Source organism: Benincasa hispida, chromosome 11 (genome assembly GCF_009727055.1).
Source record: "Benincasa hispida cultivar B227 chromosome 11, ASM972705v1, whole genome shotgun sequence".
Taxonomy (NCBI): domain Eukaryota; kingdom Viridiplantae; phylum Streptophyta; class Magnoliopsida; order Cucurbitales; family Cucurbitaceae; genus Benincasa; species Benincasa hispida.
Window position 1 is genome coordinate 56,496,414 of NC_052359.1, and position 20,265 is coordinate 56,516,678.

The window sequence follows — 20,265 nt, forward strand, 5'->3', positions numbered from 1 at the left end:
AGAAAAAAGTTTTCACAAACATTTGAAGCATAATTAAGCAATGAAGATTAGTTGTACAGCTAGAAAGTAATAAAATTGTCAACACTTCATAGCATACAACTCTCGGATGTGAAGATAGGACAACTAGTCAATATTTTAAAAGAGTGCATTTTGAATAAAAAGACATTCGCCATCCTTGTTTGGAAACGCGCAAGCAATCATACACTAAGAAAAGTACATAGATTTCAAATTTTAGTGTCAATTTTGAAAATCCTTTTAGAAGGTAGACAATAAAAATATAGAAACCAAAACCAATGGATGGTGGTGAAGTTTATAGATTTAACTTTCTTTTTTTTTTTTTTTTTTTTTTTTTTTTTTTTTTTTAAAAAAAAACTAAATGTTTACCGAAAGGAACCATATCTTTTGTTTTAAATGTTTTTTTTCAAAAAAAGTTATTTGCTGAAATTGATATTTTTAGACATTTTTATAAAATTGAGATTTTTTTTAGAACAAATGAAGGTATAAAATTTTGAACTTTTGAACTTTACACTAAAGTTGATGTCAAGTACCATTAAAATTCGCTCATTTTGACATTGTAATACATTTTAAGGTACAACTATGAACAAATAACAACAAAGAATTCAACTCTCTAACTTCTTAGTCGGTAACATGTGTCTAGACTTCTATGCCAATGAAATTCAATCGAAAACCATCCTCTCGAAGCTCCTCAAATCTGGGTTCCAATTGCCAATTAAATTCCTCGATCACTTGCAATGGTTTTCAAGTTCTTGGCAATCAGTTTTTTGGACAAATCCATCGAAGTTGGGAGAGAAGAAAATCACAGCGGATCGAGGGCCCCATCTTTCCATTCTTCCACGAACGCCAGTTTCTTGTTGAATGCAAACTGCATCATTCTCTGTGTCCAATGGTTTCATCTCATGCCTGCAACTTCATGTACATGTGTTATCACAACAAACCTATATAACTCTCTGCATTTTATAAATGGAAGTTGGAGAATGAAATAAAGGAAGATCCTGAATTAGAAGTGAATGATCATATTTCATTTTCTAAGTAAATAAATAAATCACTCAATCCATAGTCCCTTCAACTAGATGAATAACTAGGATTCATAATGGCTGCAGAAGTAATAGGTAATGAAATCTCTACGATTATGTATTATCCGAGTCATTGACATTTTTGAGTTAAGCTTGACTATCTGGATCGTCGAATGAGAAACCAGAAGCTGACCACTTGTCTGTGCCCGAATCTCCGGCCGGCTGGGAGCTCAAATCCCAGATTGGTGAAGGCCCGCTAGAAACTTGAAAAAATGGATCCTCGTAACTGACTGGATTGCTCCACAACTCGGTGCTCAAACGGGACGGGCCAGCATCAACATTCAAATATGCATTCCAAAGTTCTTCTGGTTTAATGATGCTTCCGGTTCCATGATGTGAGGACTGTAGAATATCCTCTGCCAATGAGAGAAAATAGTCAGGATTTGATTCTGGGGGACTCTCAATAGCCTTTCCCTTGAGATGTTGATCCTCCATCGACATGTTTGAAGCCTCTACTCTCAGCTCCTCTGTTGGTTTTACAATTCCGTGATGGAATGCTAATTCCTCGGATGAAATTTCATCGCCTGATGATGCATTCTTAAGTTGAAAATTAGGCATCCTTTCTGGAATTGATCCCAATTCTTCAAATGCTCCCTGCAGAATGTAAGCAAAAGGTCCTTCGAGCAGGCTTGGATTCAAATCCAGTGCTGTTGATGATCTGGCGAGACTTTCCCAATCAGGTTGGTATTTCACAATCTGCCCTTCCGTGGACGGTGTAAAACCATCTGCTTCATGTTTATGCTGCTTAACAAATTTCCGTTTTGCCCTTTGGGAATCGATATCTTTCTGTTCCTTCTTTTTCTGCAAGCGAAATAAGAATTCTGGATTCCGAAGCAACTTTGCCAAGAAAGAAATCATCTGCTTCTGCCTCTGCTCTGCTGACTGGAGGCGTCGGTTCACCGTATTCACATGCTGAGCAGTTCCCTTCTGCTGCTGCTGCAATTCAACAACCTCCTGCATTAACATGCTCCTCTCTTTCTTTAACCTTCCAATCTCATCTTCTAATCCAGACTTCCCTCCTCCAATAGATGGCCCTATCAAATTTCCAATCTGCTGAGAATGAGGTGATTTGCGCCTCTGAATGTTCTTTAATAAGTATTTCTTCCCTCGTTGGAAAGCTTCATTCGCAAACTCCCACTTGTCTGTATCAATTTTGCGGAACCCCTGAATCCAATCCCCACAAGTTACTCAAATCATATTTTTTTATAAAAACAACGGCTTCATTGAGAAAAGAATGAAAGGAAAAGTTATTTAAATCATTGAAGACAAGATCAATAATATAGCAACATACCTAAGATATTCCTATCAACAAACAGCAGAATACACCGACATATGTATTCAAACAAAATATTATCACACAACACAATTGGTGGTCGAAAGTTTTCTTGCATAGGCAAAGCAATTCCATCACCCTTTGTAATCTCTAATCAGTAAGAAAACTAATAAATTCCGATAAATTTGTTTCTGCTCACACAGACAGAGAGGTAAGTAAACATAGTAACATGGTCAATTTGACCTGATTCTACCTGATGAAGATGGAAGTCCTGAATCCCCTTCAAACACTTGGAGGGGAGTATTTCTTCAGGCCTGCAATATCAAGCAGGAAAGAGCGCAAGCCTCTTAATTCAAATGGCCTAGCGACTCTTACATCACCTAGGAACTAACAGTATGATGAATTGTATAGAATCTACGACAAGGTAAATAATAATAACCACAATAATACACAGTAACTTAAAACTGACATAAATACACCAATCCATTACTGAAAAGCAACGTCTGGCTTATACCAAAATGAACCAGTAAAAAAATGAAGGCGAAAATCTTATACAGAAGCATGGGGAGTTCAGTACAGACGCCCCTAGAAATATTCCAAAAGTACAAATATGAGTCAATTACATTGAGATTGAGGGGGGAAAACTCATCCTCATCTGCCATCAACGGTCTTTGTCAAGGAATTACAGAAAGATAATAAAAAAAACAAATAAAAAGAAAAATGGAAAATAACAAACTGAAAGGTGAAAAACAAGCATAAAGTACAAAGAAATCAAGTATTTACAAAAAAGAGAGCGGAAAAGAAAAGGTGGAACAAAAAATTTACATACAGACCACAGCAGCCATTAGAGGCTGTACTGCAATACCCACATAAGTATTTAGCTGTCTGACAAAACTGGAGAAGTTGTTGTGCTTGAAATTAGAAGGAAGAATCACTCTAGAAAACTCCACGGGATCCCAAACCACAAAGCTCTGCCCTTTTGAACCCCAAGATACAATCGGATCAAGCGCAGGATCCTCAACAATATCGAAAGTCTTCCACAGAAATGGCGGAACAAACTGACCATGAAGGGATTCTAGCGGTTGAGGCACATCACTCCCCATACACGGCATCACAATTGGATCCAAAGCTCCTTTATCTGGTTCAAGCATTACGTCGAACATGTGGTGTGCAGAGGAAGTTGGCATTGGGTTTTCAGCCAAAAAGCCTCCAGTAGATGGAGACGAAGAAAAACCAATACTCACCATTGAAAGCCCTGCTGCTGTATCCTCAAGAAAAGACCCACAAGGAGAAAACGATTCAGAACCCATTAAAGGCCGCGAAAAGGGCAATAACATCAATTCAGGGTCCGAAGAAAACCCAGCAGCATCAAACCCGGATTGAGCAGAAGAACAAGAAGAAACCACAATAGGTGAAACCGAATCACTCTCCTCAATGGGTTTCATCTGTTAAACCCCCCAAAACACACAGTTCCGAAAACGAAAAAAAGAAAAAGAAAAAGAAAAGAAAACCCGACTACGAATTTCTGTAAGTGAAGCAGAGTATATATAAGAGCGCAAAACAGATGTTTCCGCCGACAAGGTGTCTGATAAAAATCTGGGGAAAGAAATTCAAAGGCGGTGGAGACAGTGACTGTGAGTGGAGTCGTAGCTCTACAGTGGTGTCGTTGCTCGTGCCAGGACCCCATTAAGAAATTGCCAAAAAGTTGAGGGATTTGGATTCTCTACAAATTGATAGGAAGCAATAGCAAAGAAGAACCGACCTTCGTTTAGCAGATCGTTTTCGCAGAAGCTGCGGTGTTCCGGAAGGCCGTTATTGTGGTTGGGGGAAACTGGCCACACCTATCGAGGATCTTTCAACGCGGGATTTTACATCTTTTGTCCGTACGGTTTTCAATGGACCGGCTTTTTCGGTCTGAAAGCGACCGCTTTGGACCGGGCCTTGCTTAAGGACGAAGTTAGCACCACCGACCAATGGGATTTTAAAGGTCTTTGTCATTTGATTTCTTCTTATTATTATTATTATACCATACTATACTAGTCTGATTTTTTTTTTAAAAAAAATAAAATAAAAGAAACGAGCATTTTTATCCACTAAATCTTATTTTGAATTCTGGTAAGAATTAATGATATTCATTTTTTCTAGTCCTAGCAAGGTGAAAATCGCCTCTTTAAGCAAGGAATGAGGAAGTCGAAAAAAAGGACGGATAATTCATTCCCGCCTTGATTTTCATTCTCTGTGTGCCTTCTTTAAATTTATTATAATAATTATTGCTATATCGTTATTACATAAATATTATATTCAAATTTTAAATTTTATTATTTAATGGTCAAGATAATAGATATGTATCCATTTAAAACTCATATTTATATTGTCAATATGAGCATAGTTCAACCAACACAAAAGTTATGCCATCTATACAGATATTTCATAGGAATCTTTGCCCCAATCTTCACTAAATTCTAGTGGGCATTTCACATGAATAGGGAATTAAAGTAAGTGCAGGGATGGAGATCAAAAAAGTATTTTTTTACTCTACCTGTGAACATCTCTAGCTAGATGGATGTGTTCAAACAAGCTTAAATAGGTGAAATCGCTAGAAAGTAGGTAACAAATTACGTTAAACTAAAGTCTAATGAAAGTGGATGATTAACGAACCTCACGACAAGGGGGAAAAAAAAGCTCCTGAAGACTTAAATGTAGCTCCCAGTAATAAATCGAATTTCACAACATCAAAATGTAGTTCAATGAACAAAATTAATAGAAATATAAATAATTTAATTTCAAACTAAATGGTATTCTTCGATAATTTAACATAAACTCCAAATATTGAGAATTTTATGCCCTCCCATAATAATCTTTTGGTTTAAATATTATTTTAGTCGTTACATTTTTTTTAGTGCATTTTGATCTATATACTTTTAAAATGCTTATTTTAGTTCTTGTACTTTTAAGTTTGGTTCATTTTGGTTTTTATACTTTTAAAAAGTTGTCATTTCCTTTCATTTTCATTACTTTTTTGAAAGTTCAAGGACCGGACGAAAGTTGAAAGTACAAAGACCAAACTGAACATTTTTAAAGTATAGAAACCAAAATGAACCAAAGTTGAAAGTATAGGAACAAAAATGAATATTTTAAAAATAAAAAGACCAAAATGAACAAAAATAAAAAATACAAGGACCAAAGTAATATTTAAACCTAACTTTTTTCATGGTTACATAACCTTCAATGAATACAGGACCTAACTGAAGTTAACCACGATATAGAGGATTTTATGCTATTCATTTAAATAAAAAAAATTCATCGATACCAAATTTCCTAACGTTGGAAGGCTGGGTATTTTTTCCTATGCAAAATGTCATTTTTATTATAAATATTATAAGAAAAATTAGATGTCTATATTTAGTGTCCTAAAAAAATCGAATATCTTATGACTACATATCTTTAATGCCTAAAACCGTTTTTAGATCTAGTTGTCAAATTGTTTATAAATAGTTTTTTTTTTTATTGGATTTGTACACATAATTTGGTGAGGAAAAAAATTCAAAGAGAAACTTCTCTGATTTCCTATATTTTTGTTATTTTTTTCTAAATTTATTTAACTATTTTTAAATATTAATTTTTCGGTCGTGGTGCGTCATTTTGCACCTCAATTTTACAAATTTAACAAAAATTCTACCCTGATATAATTTGGTTGGGCCTTATTTTTGTCAAAACCCAACACTTTATGGTATACGACACTCCCCTTAAACAGAAAAAATATGAAAAGGAAAGGAAAAAGAAAATGAACCCTCCCCTTTTGGGACCTCCACTTCCCATTTTTAGGACCTAAAATAATAGACTGAATATTAATTGAATGTTTGAACTGCCTGTTAAATAACAGCAATGATATCTCCCTAGCAAACACCAAGTCAGACTGAATATATGACTGTATCCAGCCACAACTAATCACTAGTATGTACAAAATTAGTTCCTGGTCCAGTCCTAAAAGGTAAGACCAATAGATATACAAACAAATAATGTGTGAAGTGCAATAATAGGCTGACATGGAGTTGGAACTTCTTCGTCGCCATAGCAAAAAGGTTGAAACTTCCTTGATTGTGGACAGTGAAGTGATCTACATTCTTATAATCTCTCTACATTTTGATGATCATGAACCGAGAATAAGTTTGATGAGATCGTGTGGCAGTTGAAGTTTCCCAGCACTTACCCATCCCTTCACAAAAATTCGAGAGAAGCACGGTACAAGATCTTAGCTTGAAAAAGGTAACTACTAGTAATGGAAAATTTGGCTACGAGCACCCAAGTTCATTTGGAGTATTGTTTTAAACCCGCCAGACATCTCTCTCGGACACTTTACTTATCACTCAAAAACGTCAGGCATATTGTCACATAACCGAGAGTGTGTCTGCACGACCTTGTTGAGGTGGTGCTTGTTTAGTCATTGGCTTCAAGGTTTCCATTATGCTGGAAAAAGATGGACGTTTCCATGGCTCACTGCAATTTAATCAGTTAGTAATAGTAATTGAAAAACAAATTAAAATTCAATAGAGCCCAAGATTAGAACTCAATTAGAACAACTTACTCGGCCCAGCAAGCCACTATTAAGGAAGCCAATTTGGGATTTACATCACGTGGGATGTCAAGCCTCTTGCTCTTAAATCCAACAGCTGCAACAACCTATTCAACAAGAAACTTTTACAAATCTAGCTACTACAAAGTAAGCCGACAGTTACCAGAGACAGAGAGGTTATGCAAATTGAAGATTTATACCTGAGCAACAAAGTAGACAACAAGCATGCTAATCCTACCCATCATACATGTGAAGTGTGCAGGAAAGAAAAGAAGAAAAAAGAAAAAACCATTGTTCTTTTATGAACTTTATTATGGTACAAAGAAGCCCTTGGTTGCATTCAGTAACTGAACTCCACCAAATCCCTACTCTACTGATTTTCAGGGTATATTTGTTGTCATGTTGAGTTCTTTCTTCACAAGCCTAACAGAAATCCATCTACCAGAGTTAACTCTGCAAAAATGGAGAGGTACGTTATGAGGTAGGAAACTTCTCATTTTCGCTCTGACCAAACATGTTGCAGTATCTAATAAAGCAGAGGAAATTAGCACAATGAGGGTATGCTTTTGATATCCTCTATCGCTTAATTTAGAGGATTTTCGGCCAGCAATGAGATCTCTTGGTAAGAGAAAGGCATCGGGTCCTAATGGGTATTTTGTGGAATTCTTCTTGGTATTTTAGGTCAAATTAAGAGATTTTTTTGAGAATTTTCACTTTAATGATTGTTTGAATGCTTGCACAAGAGATAATTTTGCTTGTTTAATCTTTGAAGAAAGAAGCTGCAGTTTTTCTTTTGAAGACTTTTGTTCAATCTGCCTTGCTACATCAGCATACAAAATTGTAGCAAAAGTCTGAGCTGAGAGATTGAAGAGGGTTATGCATTTCTCATTCTCAAAATGCATTTATCGGTAGAAGACATATTTAGTCCCAGTTCTTAATGCTAATGAAGCATTTGAAAAGTATAGACTTAAGAAAAGGAAAATTTTGATCCTTGAACTCACCCCAGTTTGTATTGTCTATTGTTTTTTTTCTTTTGTTTTCATTGTACTTCAAGCGTTAGTCCCTTTCATTAGTTCGATGAAAAGTTTCATGTCCCCCCCTCCAAAAAAAAAAAAATCACTTAGCCTCAAGTCCCAAAAGTGATCACTTTTACCGCTAGGCTGGCCATTACTTCCAGATTCAAAACCTTTCTGTTCTAGCATCTTGTTTGAGAAAGACCATATTGAACCAATGAATTATCCAGTAGTAACAAAAGTCGAGGGAAGAACCTCACTGAGCCTACGTACTAGTAGAGTGGCCATATCAGCCAAAAATTCACAATTTTAGTAACTTTCTCCTTTTCGGGAATAAGTGCAATCAACAGACATCTCATTCAAAACTACACTTGATAGTCCATGAAAAAATTGAAACATTTCCATATTAACTTTAATAACAATATCTCAATCTCTTAATCAGAATTCCATGTCACAAACATAGGTGCCTGGTGTTTTGTAGGCTCCCAAGTTTTCTTTTATACCCTCCTCGCTTCATCTTCAATTGGCCTCTCAAGCATGCAGCATCAACAAAATCAGGATTCCACAGAAGTCCGAATGGAATATATCTTTCCCAAACACTTCTCAAATTGGGAGATGAACTTCTCAAAGGTTTCTTGATTCACCAATCACCAAGCTAAAGATCACGTTCCTCCTTGCAGCATTGTTGAGACAAAAGTGAATTTTTCATCTCCTACATCTAACCACTTCTTTTTACACTTTTAGCGCCAAAATTTAGGAAAAAAATCCTGCAGCCTCGTTTTACGACAACTTCTTTCTTGTCTTTTTTCTTCATCTAATTCTCATGATTCATTTAGATTACTAAGGCTGTTAAACATTGGTAGTTAACTGATTTTCTTTTTTTTTTCCTCGAAGATTTTATTGCCAAATACTTGAGAACGGCTATTCCCCATCCCAACTTTTGGCTTGTATACTAATACTTGGGTGTTTTTAGAAAATTGCGATGGGTGGTCTCTTTTTGCAAGCAAAACGAAACTAAATATCACCTCTTTCCCCTCTACTTCTTTGCTACCATGTTTTGAAGCCACGTCTTAGTCTCTTTCAGCCCGACCTTGCCAATGGACAAAAGATTTCCTCAAACCTCCAATCTCTCCTCTACTTCTTCTTCTCTTTTGTGTGTGCGTGTGTACTTCATTACATTGATCAAGTTCCATTTATCTTCTGAGAGAGCGTCATTTGATATTTTTGTTAAATCACCGACTAATCCAAAAACATAAGCGGATGAGTTATGGTAAATTTAATATTATACACACATTAGAACTTGTGGGCTTGAAAATTTGTAGAAAATTCAGTAACTGGAAATCAATATTAATTGGGAAGTAAATGACATTACAGAGATTTAAACACGTGAACTCCTGCTTGGATACCATGTTAAATCATCGATTGACCAAAAAACTTAAATTGATGGGTTATGGTCAATTTAATCATATCAATACTTTAACAATTTTAAACCAGGAAGATCAATCTAGAAGACTTAGGAATGATCAAAGCTTAAAGAGAACATTTGCTTTTGATAACAAAGCAATTTTCTTATCTAATGACATTACTATAAGAAGACAGGAGAAAAAAAAAACCTGAGCTGGGTTTAGATTACACCATGGCTGTTGCAAAGTTGCCAACTCCCACAAAATCACTCCAAAGCTGTAAACATCTGACTTTTCATTTGAGGGTTCATCACGTAGTACTTCTGGTGCCATCCATTCAGGCTAACAAATTGAATAGTTACACGTTAGAAATTGTATAGACATCTTGCATGCATAGTGAAAGTGTGGTGATATATTCCTACAAAGCCAAGGACTTACTGTTCCAGCTGCGGATTTGGATGAAAGAAATGTGCGTGCCTTCAAACGGGAGAGACCAAAATCACAAACCTGAACAGAGATACAATGAAGACATTCAAAACAGAAAACCTAAATTTTAATCGTAAAGACAATACGTCTTTTCAGTTTTTTTATATATTAAAAAAAATCAATAATAAACACTCTTAAATAATTCCTTCTGGACTCCAACTCAAGCTCCGTTTTATCAAGCATATCATCAGACAGCATGACACTTTTTATTTTGTTTTCAATGTTGAAAATTGACGTTCCCCCTCCCTCCCTTGAAGCTTAAAAGTTATAAATTTTTGCTTACAACCAACAATTCATTTTAAATCATGTCATTTAGGAGTTGCAAGTTTAAACAAGTGGTAACAAACAGATGACGCACTAGAAAGACCAAAAAGAACAGCAGGGGCTCATGCCAGCAAAGAATTAACTTAACAAGACATGAAAGCGGGAAGATAGTGTCCCCTAGGAGAAACTTTTCAAAGCTGGAAGTCTGAAACTTATCTACCTTTACTGTATACTTCTTGTCAACTAAAAGATTGGGTGATTTTAAATCACGATGAACAATTGGAGGATCACGTCTGTGGAGATAGTTCATTCCCTTTGCCTGTATAAAAACAAATGACCGAGTTCTTTAACAAAAGATAGACGAAGTCAAAATTGAAGGTAACGAAGCCATCCATTAATAGTAATAAAAATATACATACCACATCAAAAGCCATATTTATCCGACGTGTTTCATCTATGTCTTTGACACCTGACTTATGCAAAAGCCTATACAAGCTACCTCTGCAAATAAAACCAATTCTTCAACTTTCAATCATATTCTATCTGTTTTCTTTTATATGTAGAACAAAGTTCACTAAATATTTTATGCTAACTTTTTCAACATTGATTAGGAGAAAAAAAGAAAGTAAAAGAAAACCTCGATAGATATTCAGTGACAATGGACAGGTTTGGTGGCTTGGTCACCGCACCCATAAACAGTACAATATTAGGATGTCGTAAGGATTTCATGATAGCGACCTATCATGCAAAAATAAACAAACAAAACCAGAGTCAACATAATAATACATGCCTCTAGATCACATATAATTGAGATTTTCACCACTGAATACCTCTCTCAGAAATTCATTAACACGTTCAGGATGAAAGTCTTGTTCTGTGAGGATCTTCACAGCAACTTCCTGACATGCCCATGGTAAAATCTTAGAAATAATGGTGGGGAACACGTTATATTGATCTTAAAAGATAATGACAATTGACAAGACACCATTTGAATTGAGGCTTAATGCCAAAATTACTCAATAACTGCAAAAGTATAGCTACATAAAAAGTACAAGACAGGATTTCCATTCACGTCCAGAGGAACTGCAACATGCAAAAGATGCTCCCTACAACGACGCATAATCACATTACATCATAATAATATCATCTGAATCAATGGGAGAAGGCAAGTGCATTGACAGGAAAGTAAGATAGAAATCATAATATAAGAATTTGTACAAGAAATGTTTATGTATCAAGTAAAATATACGTATAATGTGGTGGTTATATGTCTCAAATCTCAGACTCACCAAAGAGTTGAGCACCACATGAAACAAGAACTGCGTACATCACAACATTGACTCAAAATCGAGTAAAAACAACATGCTTGCATGGTAGACTAGTTTTTAAAAATAATAATCATCAACCATTTCTTGCATGACTCACCGATCCATGCCAATCAGCACGATGCACAGTTCCGAAGGAACCTGAAATTCCAATAATATGCTTAGAATGACCTTAAAAGGTTAACTGCAATGAATTCTACAGACAGATTGACATCATTTCATTATGAGCCAATTATCATATTTAAAAATCCAGATTTTTTTCAAATTTGCAGGATCTATACCTGCTCCAATTCTTTCTTTTAAAACAAGATCGCTCCATGGAATGTCCAAATCCTCCGCACCAAGGGGAAGTGTTTTACTCCGAGTGCCTGGTATTAGCTGACCACCCGGTGCAAACCTTACGTCCATAGTAGAATCCATCCTTGGCTGTGACATATCCAAAATTGAGTGCACACTTCCACGATTAATATGTGGAACGTACTTCAGTGGAATTGAATCCTCAGCCAGGACAGTTGGTTGTACAACATTATGAGAATTATCACGTGGTTTATACAATTGGAAATCTCTGTCTTGGGAGTTGGGCTGCAAAGTTTTTGGATGCAGTACAATGGACTTTTCATCACTATCACCATTGACAAGCATTTGGTTGCTTCTGATTGGGAACTTCCTATCAAACTGCTTTAGATACAATGGGAGTGCGCCATCTTCTCCATCCACAGTAATTTCTGTGATGATAACTAACAAACCTTGTCAGCTAAAACAAATAATATACAGGAAAGGCTTGCATGCTAGCTGCAGCCTTCTTAAATCCTATTTTTAGCCACAAAATCTACTATATTGTAAGATCCCAGCTACCTCCACCATGCCAAAGCTTTCCACATCGCAAAAATATATTTATTATAATTCCCCGTGTTCATCAGCCAACTTTTCACAGAATTTTAAAACATGGGGTACAAAATTAGAGGACTTTCTAAAACTGAAGTTTGATTAGACGGTTACAAATATATACAGCTTTGTCTGGTTGCACCAGCCTTTTCCCTCAGATATCAAGTCAGTACTCAAAGCAAGTACTTATTACCTAAGACAACCAAAACAATAAACTTCGGATTACTAATATCAGAAATACATTTGAATGGTTTTCCCCCACAAATGCACCTGCAGCTACATGAAAACTAAAGAGCATGGTCTACACCCATCTTCATGCATCCCTTTCAATAATAAAGAGAAAAATATATATTTAAAAAATATTATTAAAAAAAAATTGTCATGACTTGTGATTGGGCACTTGGTGGGTTGTACAAAGATGAATGCGCCCAAGTATTTTTCAAAACTAAATGTTGAAAATAAACAAGGTAATGCCCCTGCATAATGACATCCATTAATGAACTGATGATCCTAAGCATCCGATGCCTAATAAGTATGACCATCCATTGTAATTTTCAGGAACATTAGTAAATACCAAAGGTTATAACTGACAACATTGACTTCAAAGAGGAAAATGCAAAATGAAATCATAAAATATGATGTGCATATTTCTAAATTAATGTCTGAAGAGTCAAATAATTACCTGAGTGATTACATGAGGAAGCTTCATCGAAAACAACATTGAGCAACTGGCAATCTGAAAAGTACTGTTTAGCCAGTGACCTGAAATCGATGGCAGGCTCTACTGGCTTTAGTCGTGGAAATCGCAATGGCGAGGAGATCAAAATGGAGGATGGCCCATTGAGTAAAGAATCAGGCTCATATAAGCAACCAGGATTGCCAATTAAGTCGATCAGATACTCCCTAAAAAGAAATTAACCACGCCACATATAACTGTATTAATACAATGAGGAACAATAATCAGTTCCACAACCTTTTCAATATCCATAACCACGAAAGATCTAAATATATGGCAAAAAATTATTAATAAATTTTTGAATCAGCGAGGGAAAATGAGAGTCAGTCAATTTGAGGAGGGTTGACACTGTAAAGTGCACGAGACACATTTAAATTTAAAGAGGAGCTCTAACTTAATAATTGCACAACATAGAAAAGAAAATAAGTGACAGCCTAGAAACCAAACATTTCAAAGGAGAGTAAAACGAATAAAAAAAAACTTATTGACCATTGCCTCCAAGTCATTTTGTCTTCTACCTATTATCTCACCCCATTTAGAAATTTTTCACCGTGATGTTGTCTATAACCCATTTTGATCAAAATTGGATGCCTAATTTCTTTCAATATCCTATAATTTTTTTTTCTTGAATGTAACGACGATGAAGATTGAAATAGTCATGTCTGAATTGCATTTATATATGCTAATTAACCTCAGTCACCAGCTTAATTTAAATATATTGTTTGAGCTGCATATTCTATAAACGCAACGGTTGACATTATAGAACTCTTTTGAATCAAGTAGAATTGCAGAGAGAGCATACTTGTCAAGCCCAAACTGAACTAGACAAGAAGAAGAATCATGGCATGAGCAATATTTACAGCCCTTGGCTACACGACAGGGTAAATCAATTGTGTCAGCTAACACCTGCAAATACCATAATCTTGGATAAGCGAACCCTGAACTATATCAATTCACTTGATAAACAAAAAGGCAATTTCTATCAAATAGTAGCTATGCAAATTGAAGATACAAAAATACTAAATTACAAGTTCCCCAGAGGCTGGATGCAGTAAACAACCAGAAAATAATATAAGAAATTAACTACGATAAGTAACTGAAGAAATGACAAAGCTTAAACAAAAGGAAAGCTATTTAAAGAGTCAATTGATGTGCTTCAAAACTAGGATCTCACTTTGAAAAGAAGTGCACGATGCCGGCAGAGTCCTACAGAGAGTCCACCAAGAGGAATAACCACTGAGCCTAAGGTCTCCTTCAAGTTATCACTGCACTCCCTCCAGATGGACACCAACACATCTTCTCCAGAAACTGAGCCACTATTGGTACCAATAGAAAGGAAGTTATTGGTGTTGAATGAATTAGACAAGTTTCCAAATGTAAGTGTGAATGTCTCACCCCAAACTTCTACAGACAAGTTTTGCAAGCTGGTCTACAACCTCTTCGGTAGTAATAGAGCTGCAAGAAATGCTTTGAACCCAATTTTGGAGGTCTTTCAAGTTGGGATCAGTGCGCCGATCAATCAGAACAACTTCAATTGATGAATCTGTACTAGGATCAACAGACTTAAGAGATTCAATTGATGGCATGCGATCATTTTCAGGCAAGCTGGTGCACACGGTCCATACATATGGATCCATTCCATGGATTAGATAAAACCCATCAGGAACTTTGTCAAAGTACGATAGACAGCCATTCACCTAATACATATAATAACAAGAACATCATTTCAGAAAAATGGTACTTCGTTTTGCTAGACCTAAGAATATGTTTCTCACCGCATTTTTAATGTTATTATAATAAATCAAAGAAAAAAGGTCAAATCTTCAATATCGCAACACATGTAAATATTCCAATCGCTACATTTCCACATTGAAGTGGCATTGCTCATTCAAATCTTGGATTCTTTTTAAAATCTTTCATGGCTTGTAGTAGAATCCAGCCAACTTAAGTAAATTAGGAACCAATCGACCTATTCATAAACAGTTAGGGTGTCCAATACTACAATGGATATAGCCCATAGCTAACTTTCACTCACAAATAAATGTCGCCATAACAAAGCTTAGATGGTTAGGGCTATTCATTGACCGCAATGACCATAAACAACTAACCACAAAAATTGGAATGAAGGTAAGCGAAACATGGATCTTAAACTCCTATCCATTTTCCACACTCGCATTATCACTTTGACCATAGTACTTTAGCATGGACAGAGTGTTAACCTAACAAAAGCATCCTTGATGTAAATGCCAGAGACCCAATATGAATTTGATGTTAAAACACTAAACTAAATTCGTGTTTTCTTCATCTGTCACCACATCCAAGATCAATAATCCCCTTTCTACTCATCATCGGCCATAACCCTTCTCCTGGGAAGCAACCAATGGCTTGCTCAGCTTCAGTACGTCTACAGCAAAGGCCTATCACACTTCATGAGTATAGATATAAACCCAAACTCGGACTATCATCAGAGATCTACAGTATCTTATGCCCTACAATTCTTCATAATCAGTTTTGTAGAGGAATACTAAATAGATGTCATGTCAATCCTTTATCAGGTTATCAGGAATTGACTCAAATATCGGACAGATAACAATCTGGTTGCTATCTAGACTAGCAATGCCATAATAAAGAGAATGTGAATTAGCATAGCCACTGAAGTCAACTCAATAAAACCATAAGCACGAATTAGAGCGTATGCTAGATGGAAACAATTTCTACCCAAAATCGATGTGAAACAGCCTCAGCAGAGCTTATCGATCTCCTTAAAACTGAATCATCCTGAAATGGATTTAAGAAATTAGGATCATCGGCACAAGTCGCCACAGATGAAAGCCTTAGCGCCAATGCCAACTGCAGTTGATAACTCTCCTCCGTCTGTTGCGCCCAGGTCTTAGCAGAAGATCCTCCAGTCCCAGCGGCCATCTCGGCCGCCTTTGCTCTCGAATCGCCTCCACTTCTAAGCACATCATCGTGCGTACAACCAAACCCATCCGTCTCATTAGCCACCGTAGTAGATGGTGTGGGTGCATAGTACTCCCCAGATATCGAGCTCTCTCCAAAGCTGCTTCCACTGGACTGCCTCTGCAAACCAAACGCCGAGTACATATTGCCGATCCAATTAACCTGTTGCTGCTGCCCCGCCCTGTGATCACCAGCAGTTTCCCAATCCAATCCTCTTTCCAACTTCCTCCTGTCGTTCTTCCCTTCTCCCGATGATGTTTCTATAAACGATGTCGAAGCTCCGGCAACACTGCCACTGTATTGGTCGTCTGGAATTTGACTGAGAAGCGTATAGTTCAACCTCCTGCCGGGCATTTCCATCGAGCTTCTGAGAATTCCGATCACCTAGAATCCGTTTGGACCCTAAAATCCACCATCGAAGCGATGAAGAATTCCGCTCTCTTCGATTTTTCACCTTCTACGGTGTGTGTCTCTTTCTGGAATTCGATTGTCGGAGAGAAAAGCTTTGAACCATACAGGACTGACTTTTTAGGCGTAGTGGCGTTTTCGTAATATTCTATTGTCCAATAAATTCTTAATTAATTTATTTTTGCCCAAGATCTAATGCTTAAAAAATAAAATAAATTCGCAGTTGGTTCCATCGCCCTTTAATTAGGCCCAGTAAGATTATTCGGGACGACGCAACTCAATTTCCCTTCCACCATTCCACGTGCTTGTAACACGTGCGCATAATTTTGATCCCTTGTGTATTAAATTGGGTGGCTGAATTACCATTTTAGTCCCTCCCATCTGTTTTGGATTTCAATTTATTGTTTTGCTTCCAATTTTACAAAATAGGATATCTTTTATCCATTTGATAACTATTTGATTTTTTATTTTTATCTTTTTAAATTAAATTTATAAACATTACTTTTACCTCTAAATTTATTTTTATGTTATCTACATTTTATCAATTGTTTAAAAAATCAAGCCAATTTTTTTAACTAAAAAAATATTTTTTAAAAACTTGTTTTTGGCTTTTGAATTTGACTAACAATTCAACCATTATACTTGAGAAATATGTAAATCATTATAAGAAATAGAGAGAAAATAGGCTTTTATTTTTAAAAACCAAAACCAAAAAATGAAATTGTTATTAAATGGAGTATATATACATTTGATTTTTTAATATTTAAATGACACTTTCATCTATTAATTTATACATTGAGTTAATTATATTTTATGGGTGTTTTTAAAATCAAGGCAAAAAATTGAGAAAAAAAATATTTTCAAAAACTTGTTTATTTTTAAATATTGGCCAATAATTCAAATGTTTAGATAGAAATTTTGATTTTTTTTTATTTTAAAAAAAGGTCAAATAATAATGCATGGGTTAGCAATTGTGAGAAACAAATCTAATTTCATAAGCTAAAAACCAAACATTAAATGGTTACAAAACATAATTTACATATAATAACTTTAAAACCTTTTTAACGGTCTACGGTTTAAGAATATGCACACATTTGATATTATTTCTGTTATCAAGCTACAAAATAAACATCTCTATCTATGTAACTTGAAGGTTGACGATATAAGTTAGTGCAAGTTGAATTATGCCCGTGTCAATTGTATTTTATTATTTTTTTATAATAATAAATACATGACAATCATTTTTACGTTCTACAGGTATCCATGAATCATTTTTCTATATATAGAGGGTGGTAAATATTGTTATTTTTATCCATTTAACTTTGATCTTACTCGTATTCTGATCAAATAAGGAATGTTTTAGTCTAATAAAGCAATGGATTTAGGTACGATATAACCAAGACAATTCCACATGAAATATAGTCAGAAAGCTTGAAAATGAGGAGTGAGGGAGAGACAGAGAGATTGATATGGTCGAGAAGGTACTGTATTCTTCTTCTCTTTTCAATATATTTGTATATTTTTTTTTTCTTCTTCTTCTATATCTTTACAGAAAGAATGAATGGTAAATTTATACACCAAATGAATATATAAAACGACAAATAAGGAAAAGGAATTTATTGAAAACTAATTTTGTCCTTTTGGTATGCAGGTGAAGGAGCATCAGTTGGTTGCACCAAAATTTGTTGAGGAGAGAGAGAGTCCACGATGGCTGCAGTGTCAGCTCCATGTTGGCCTTCTTTATTTTCCATTGGAGCTGATGTGTTGTCCTTGTCATCCCTCCTCAAGCCAGAGTGTAACTGAGTTAGGCCGAGCTTGCTTCGTAGATAAGAAAAAGTTTGAATTGGGAGTACTTTAGTTAGACAGTCAGCAAACTGTTATGTGGAGGGAACATACCGCACATGGAGTTGGTCACTGAGGATGAGATCTCGAATGAAATGTACGTCTATTTCAATGTGTTTAATTCGAGCATGGAAAACAGGATTGGCGGCCAATGCACCTGCTCTCATGTTATCACACTAGAGGACTGGAATTCCTGTTGGGGAGAAGCCAATTTCAATAGAAGGTTGCACACCCATATGACTTCAGTAGCAGCATGAGCAAGGGCTCTATACTCGGACTCTGTGCTGGATCGTGCCACAGTTGTTTGTTTCTTAGAGGACCAAGAAATGAGGGTGGAGTCGAGATAAATACAGTAGGCTGTAGTGGACTTTCTATCATCGAGGCTTGAAGCCCAGTTAGCATCAAAGTAGGCTAATATGGTAAGATGTGGATCAGAATTGATGGTAAGTCTAAGTTGAGTTGTTCCAGCTAGATAGCGAAGCACTCTTTTAACAGCTAACCAATGCACATCAGTGGGGGCTTGGAGAAATTGGCTTAACTTGTTGACAATGAATGTTATATTTGGTTAGGTATTAGTTAGGCACTGAAGGGCACCAACTGTGCTACAGTAGAGAAAAGGATCATAGAGGGGTTTGCCCACGTTGATTGATAGCAGAGTGCCAGGGGCAATAAGAGTTGGACAAGGCTTAACATGCTGGAGGTTTAGCTTGGCTAACAGATCAGTGATGTACTGAGCTTGATGGAGGTGAAAGTCATATGGTATATAGTGGATTTGAATACCAAGGAATTTACTGAGTGTCCTAGGTCTTTAAGGGAGATTTGTTTATGGAAGGTGGAAACAAGCTGATCAATATGAGTTAGATCACTGTCTGTAAGGATGAAATCATCCACATATACAAGAAGCATTGTAATGGAGGATGTGGTGCGCATGTAGTATAAAGAGGTGTCAAGTGAACTTACTTTAAAGGCTCGACAGAGGAAGCCTTTGAGTTCATCATTCCAAGCTCGAGGGGCTTGCTTAAGGCCATAGATAGCTCGATTGAGCTTGCAGACATGGTGGGGGTGAGTTGTACTTTCAAAACTAGGGGGTCGAGACATGTAGACAGTCTCTTTGAGTGTGCCATTGAGGAAGGCATTGTTGAAGTCTATTTGACGAAGTGGCCAGCCATTTGATACGGTCAATGTAAGGATAATTCTGATGGTAGAGGGCTTGACAACAGGGTTGAAGGTGTCAAAGTAGTCAAAACCAGGGTGTTGGTGAAAGCCTTTGGCAACAAGGCGTGCTTTATACCGCTGAATAGATCCTTTAGCATCATGTTTTAAACAATAAACCCATTTGCAGCCAACAACAATGGTGTCAGGGGTAGGAGGGACCAAAGTCCAAGTGTTTGTGTGCTGCAGAGCTGTAAGTTCTTCAACCATAGCCTCTATCCATTGTGGAACTGACAGGGCTTGAGAGATAGTGTGTGGTTCAGCTTGAGTAAGATCAGTGACAAGCTCAACAGACCAGACTTTAGGTTTGAAGACACCAGCCTTGCCCCTAGTGATCATAATATGAGTGCCTATCAGTGATTGAGCAAGGAGTGGTTGATGTTGTAAGGAAGACTGTGGAGAAGGATGTGTTGGAGGTGATACTATAGGGGGACTAGGTGAATAGGGTGAGATTTGGTGTGGTGATACTTGAGGAGAGCTTGCAGAGGACAAGGATGGATTGGAATGATGGGTAGTAGGAGTCAAGGAGGGATCAGGGCAGTGACTTGGGACTTGAGGTGTATGAGGAGAGTTGGCTACAAGTGAGTGACAAGGTGGGGGGAAATATATTTATGGTAGGGGGAACCAGGTAGTGATTGGAGGAGCTGAGCTGGGAGTTCTTAAGGACTGGTCACTTGCAAAGCCGGTTTGAAAAGGAAAATCTTCTTCATTAAATATGACATGACGTGAGATAATAACCTTCCCATCATCAGTGAGACAATGGTAGCCCTTGTGCATGGGTGAGGGACCA

At 36.6% G+C, this 20,265-nt stretch overlaps 2 protein-coding genes across 2 annotated transcripts; both read right to left on the bottom strand.

Annotated features, from left to right (window-relative positions):
• Positions 1–556: 556 nt before the first annotated feature.
• On the bottom strand, positions 557–4,231 carry LOC120091556 (heat stress transcription factor A-3). Its single transcript, XM_039049648.1, has 2 exons — positions 3,237–4,231; positions 557–2,258 (listed from the first exon to the last, which is right to left on the bottom strand). The coding sequence occupies exons 1-2, from the start codon at positions 3,810–3,812 to the stop codon at positions 1,182–1,184; spliced, it is 1,653 nt and encodes a 550-aa protein (XP_038905576.1). The 5' UTR covers positions 3,813–4,231; the 3' UTR covers positions 557–1,181.
• Positions 4,232–6,185: 1,954 nt separating this feature from the next.
• On the bottom strand, positions 6,186–16,552 carry LOC120090428 (serine/threonine-protein kinase CTR1-like). The gene is made up of 15 exons (XM_039048087.1): positions 15,771–16,552; positions 14,448–14,749; positions 14,227–14,368; positions 13,855–13,958; positions 12,999–13,219; positions 11,713–12,156; positions 11,532–11,572; positions 10,937–11,005; positions 10,744–10,844; positions 10,526–10,607; positions 10,327–10,425; positions 9,795–9,863; positions 9,567–9,698; positions 6,953–7,047; positions 6,186–6,864 (listed from the first exon to the last, which is right to left on the bottom strand). The coding sequence occupies exons 1-15, from the start codon at positions 16,371–16,373 to the stop codon at positions 6,756–6,758; spliced, it is 2,613 nt and encodes an 870-aa protein (XP_038904015.1). The 5' UTR covers positions 16,374–16,552; the 3' UTR covers positions 6,186–6,755.
• Positions 16,553–20,265: the final 3,713 nt, after the last annotated feature.

What these genes read in the sequence shown, in the direction of transcription:
- LOC120090428 (XM_039048087.1), bottom strand. Translation starts at nt 16,373, where the DNA reads ATGGAAATGCCCGGCAGGAGGTTGAACTATACGCTTCTCAGTCAAATT. An exon ending in CCAAATCCGCAGCTGGAACA is followed by an intron (nt 9,699 to 9,794) that starts GTAAGTCCTTGG and finishes TCAATTTGTTAG; the next exon opens with CCTGAATGGATGGCACCAGA. An exon ending in ATAGTGGCTTGCTGGGCCGA is followed by an intron (nt 6,865 to 6,952) that starts GTAAGTTGTTCT and finishes ATTAAATTGCAG; the next exon opens with TGAGCCATGGAAACGTCCAT.
- LOC120091556 (XM_039049648.1), bottom strand. Translation starts at nt 3,812, where the DNA reads ATGAAACCCATTGAGGAGAGTGATTCGGTTTCACCTATTGTGGTTTCT. An exon ending in TCAGACAGCTAAATACTTAT is followed by an intron (nt 2,259 to 3,236) that starts GTGGGTATTGCA and finishes GATTGGATTCAG; the next exon opens with GGGTTCCGCAAAATTGATAC.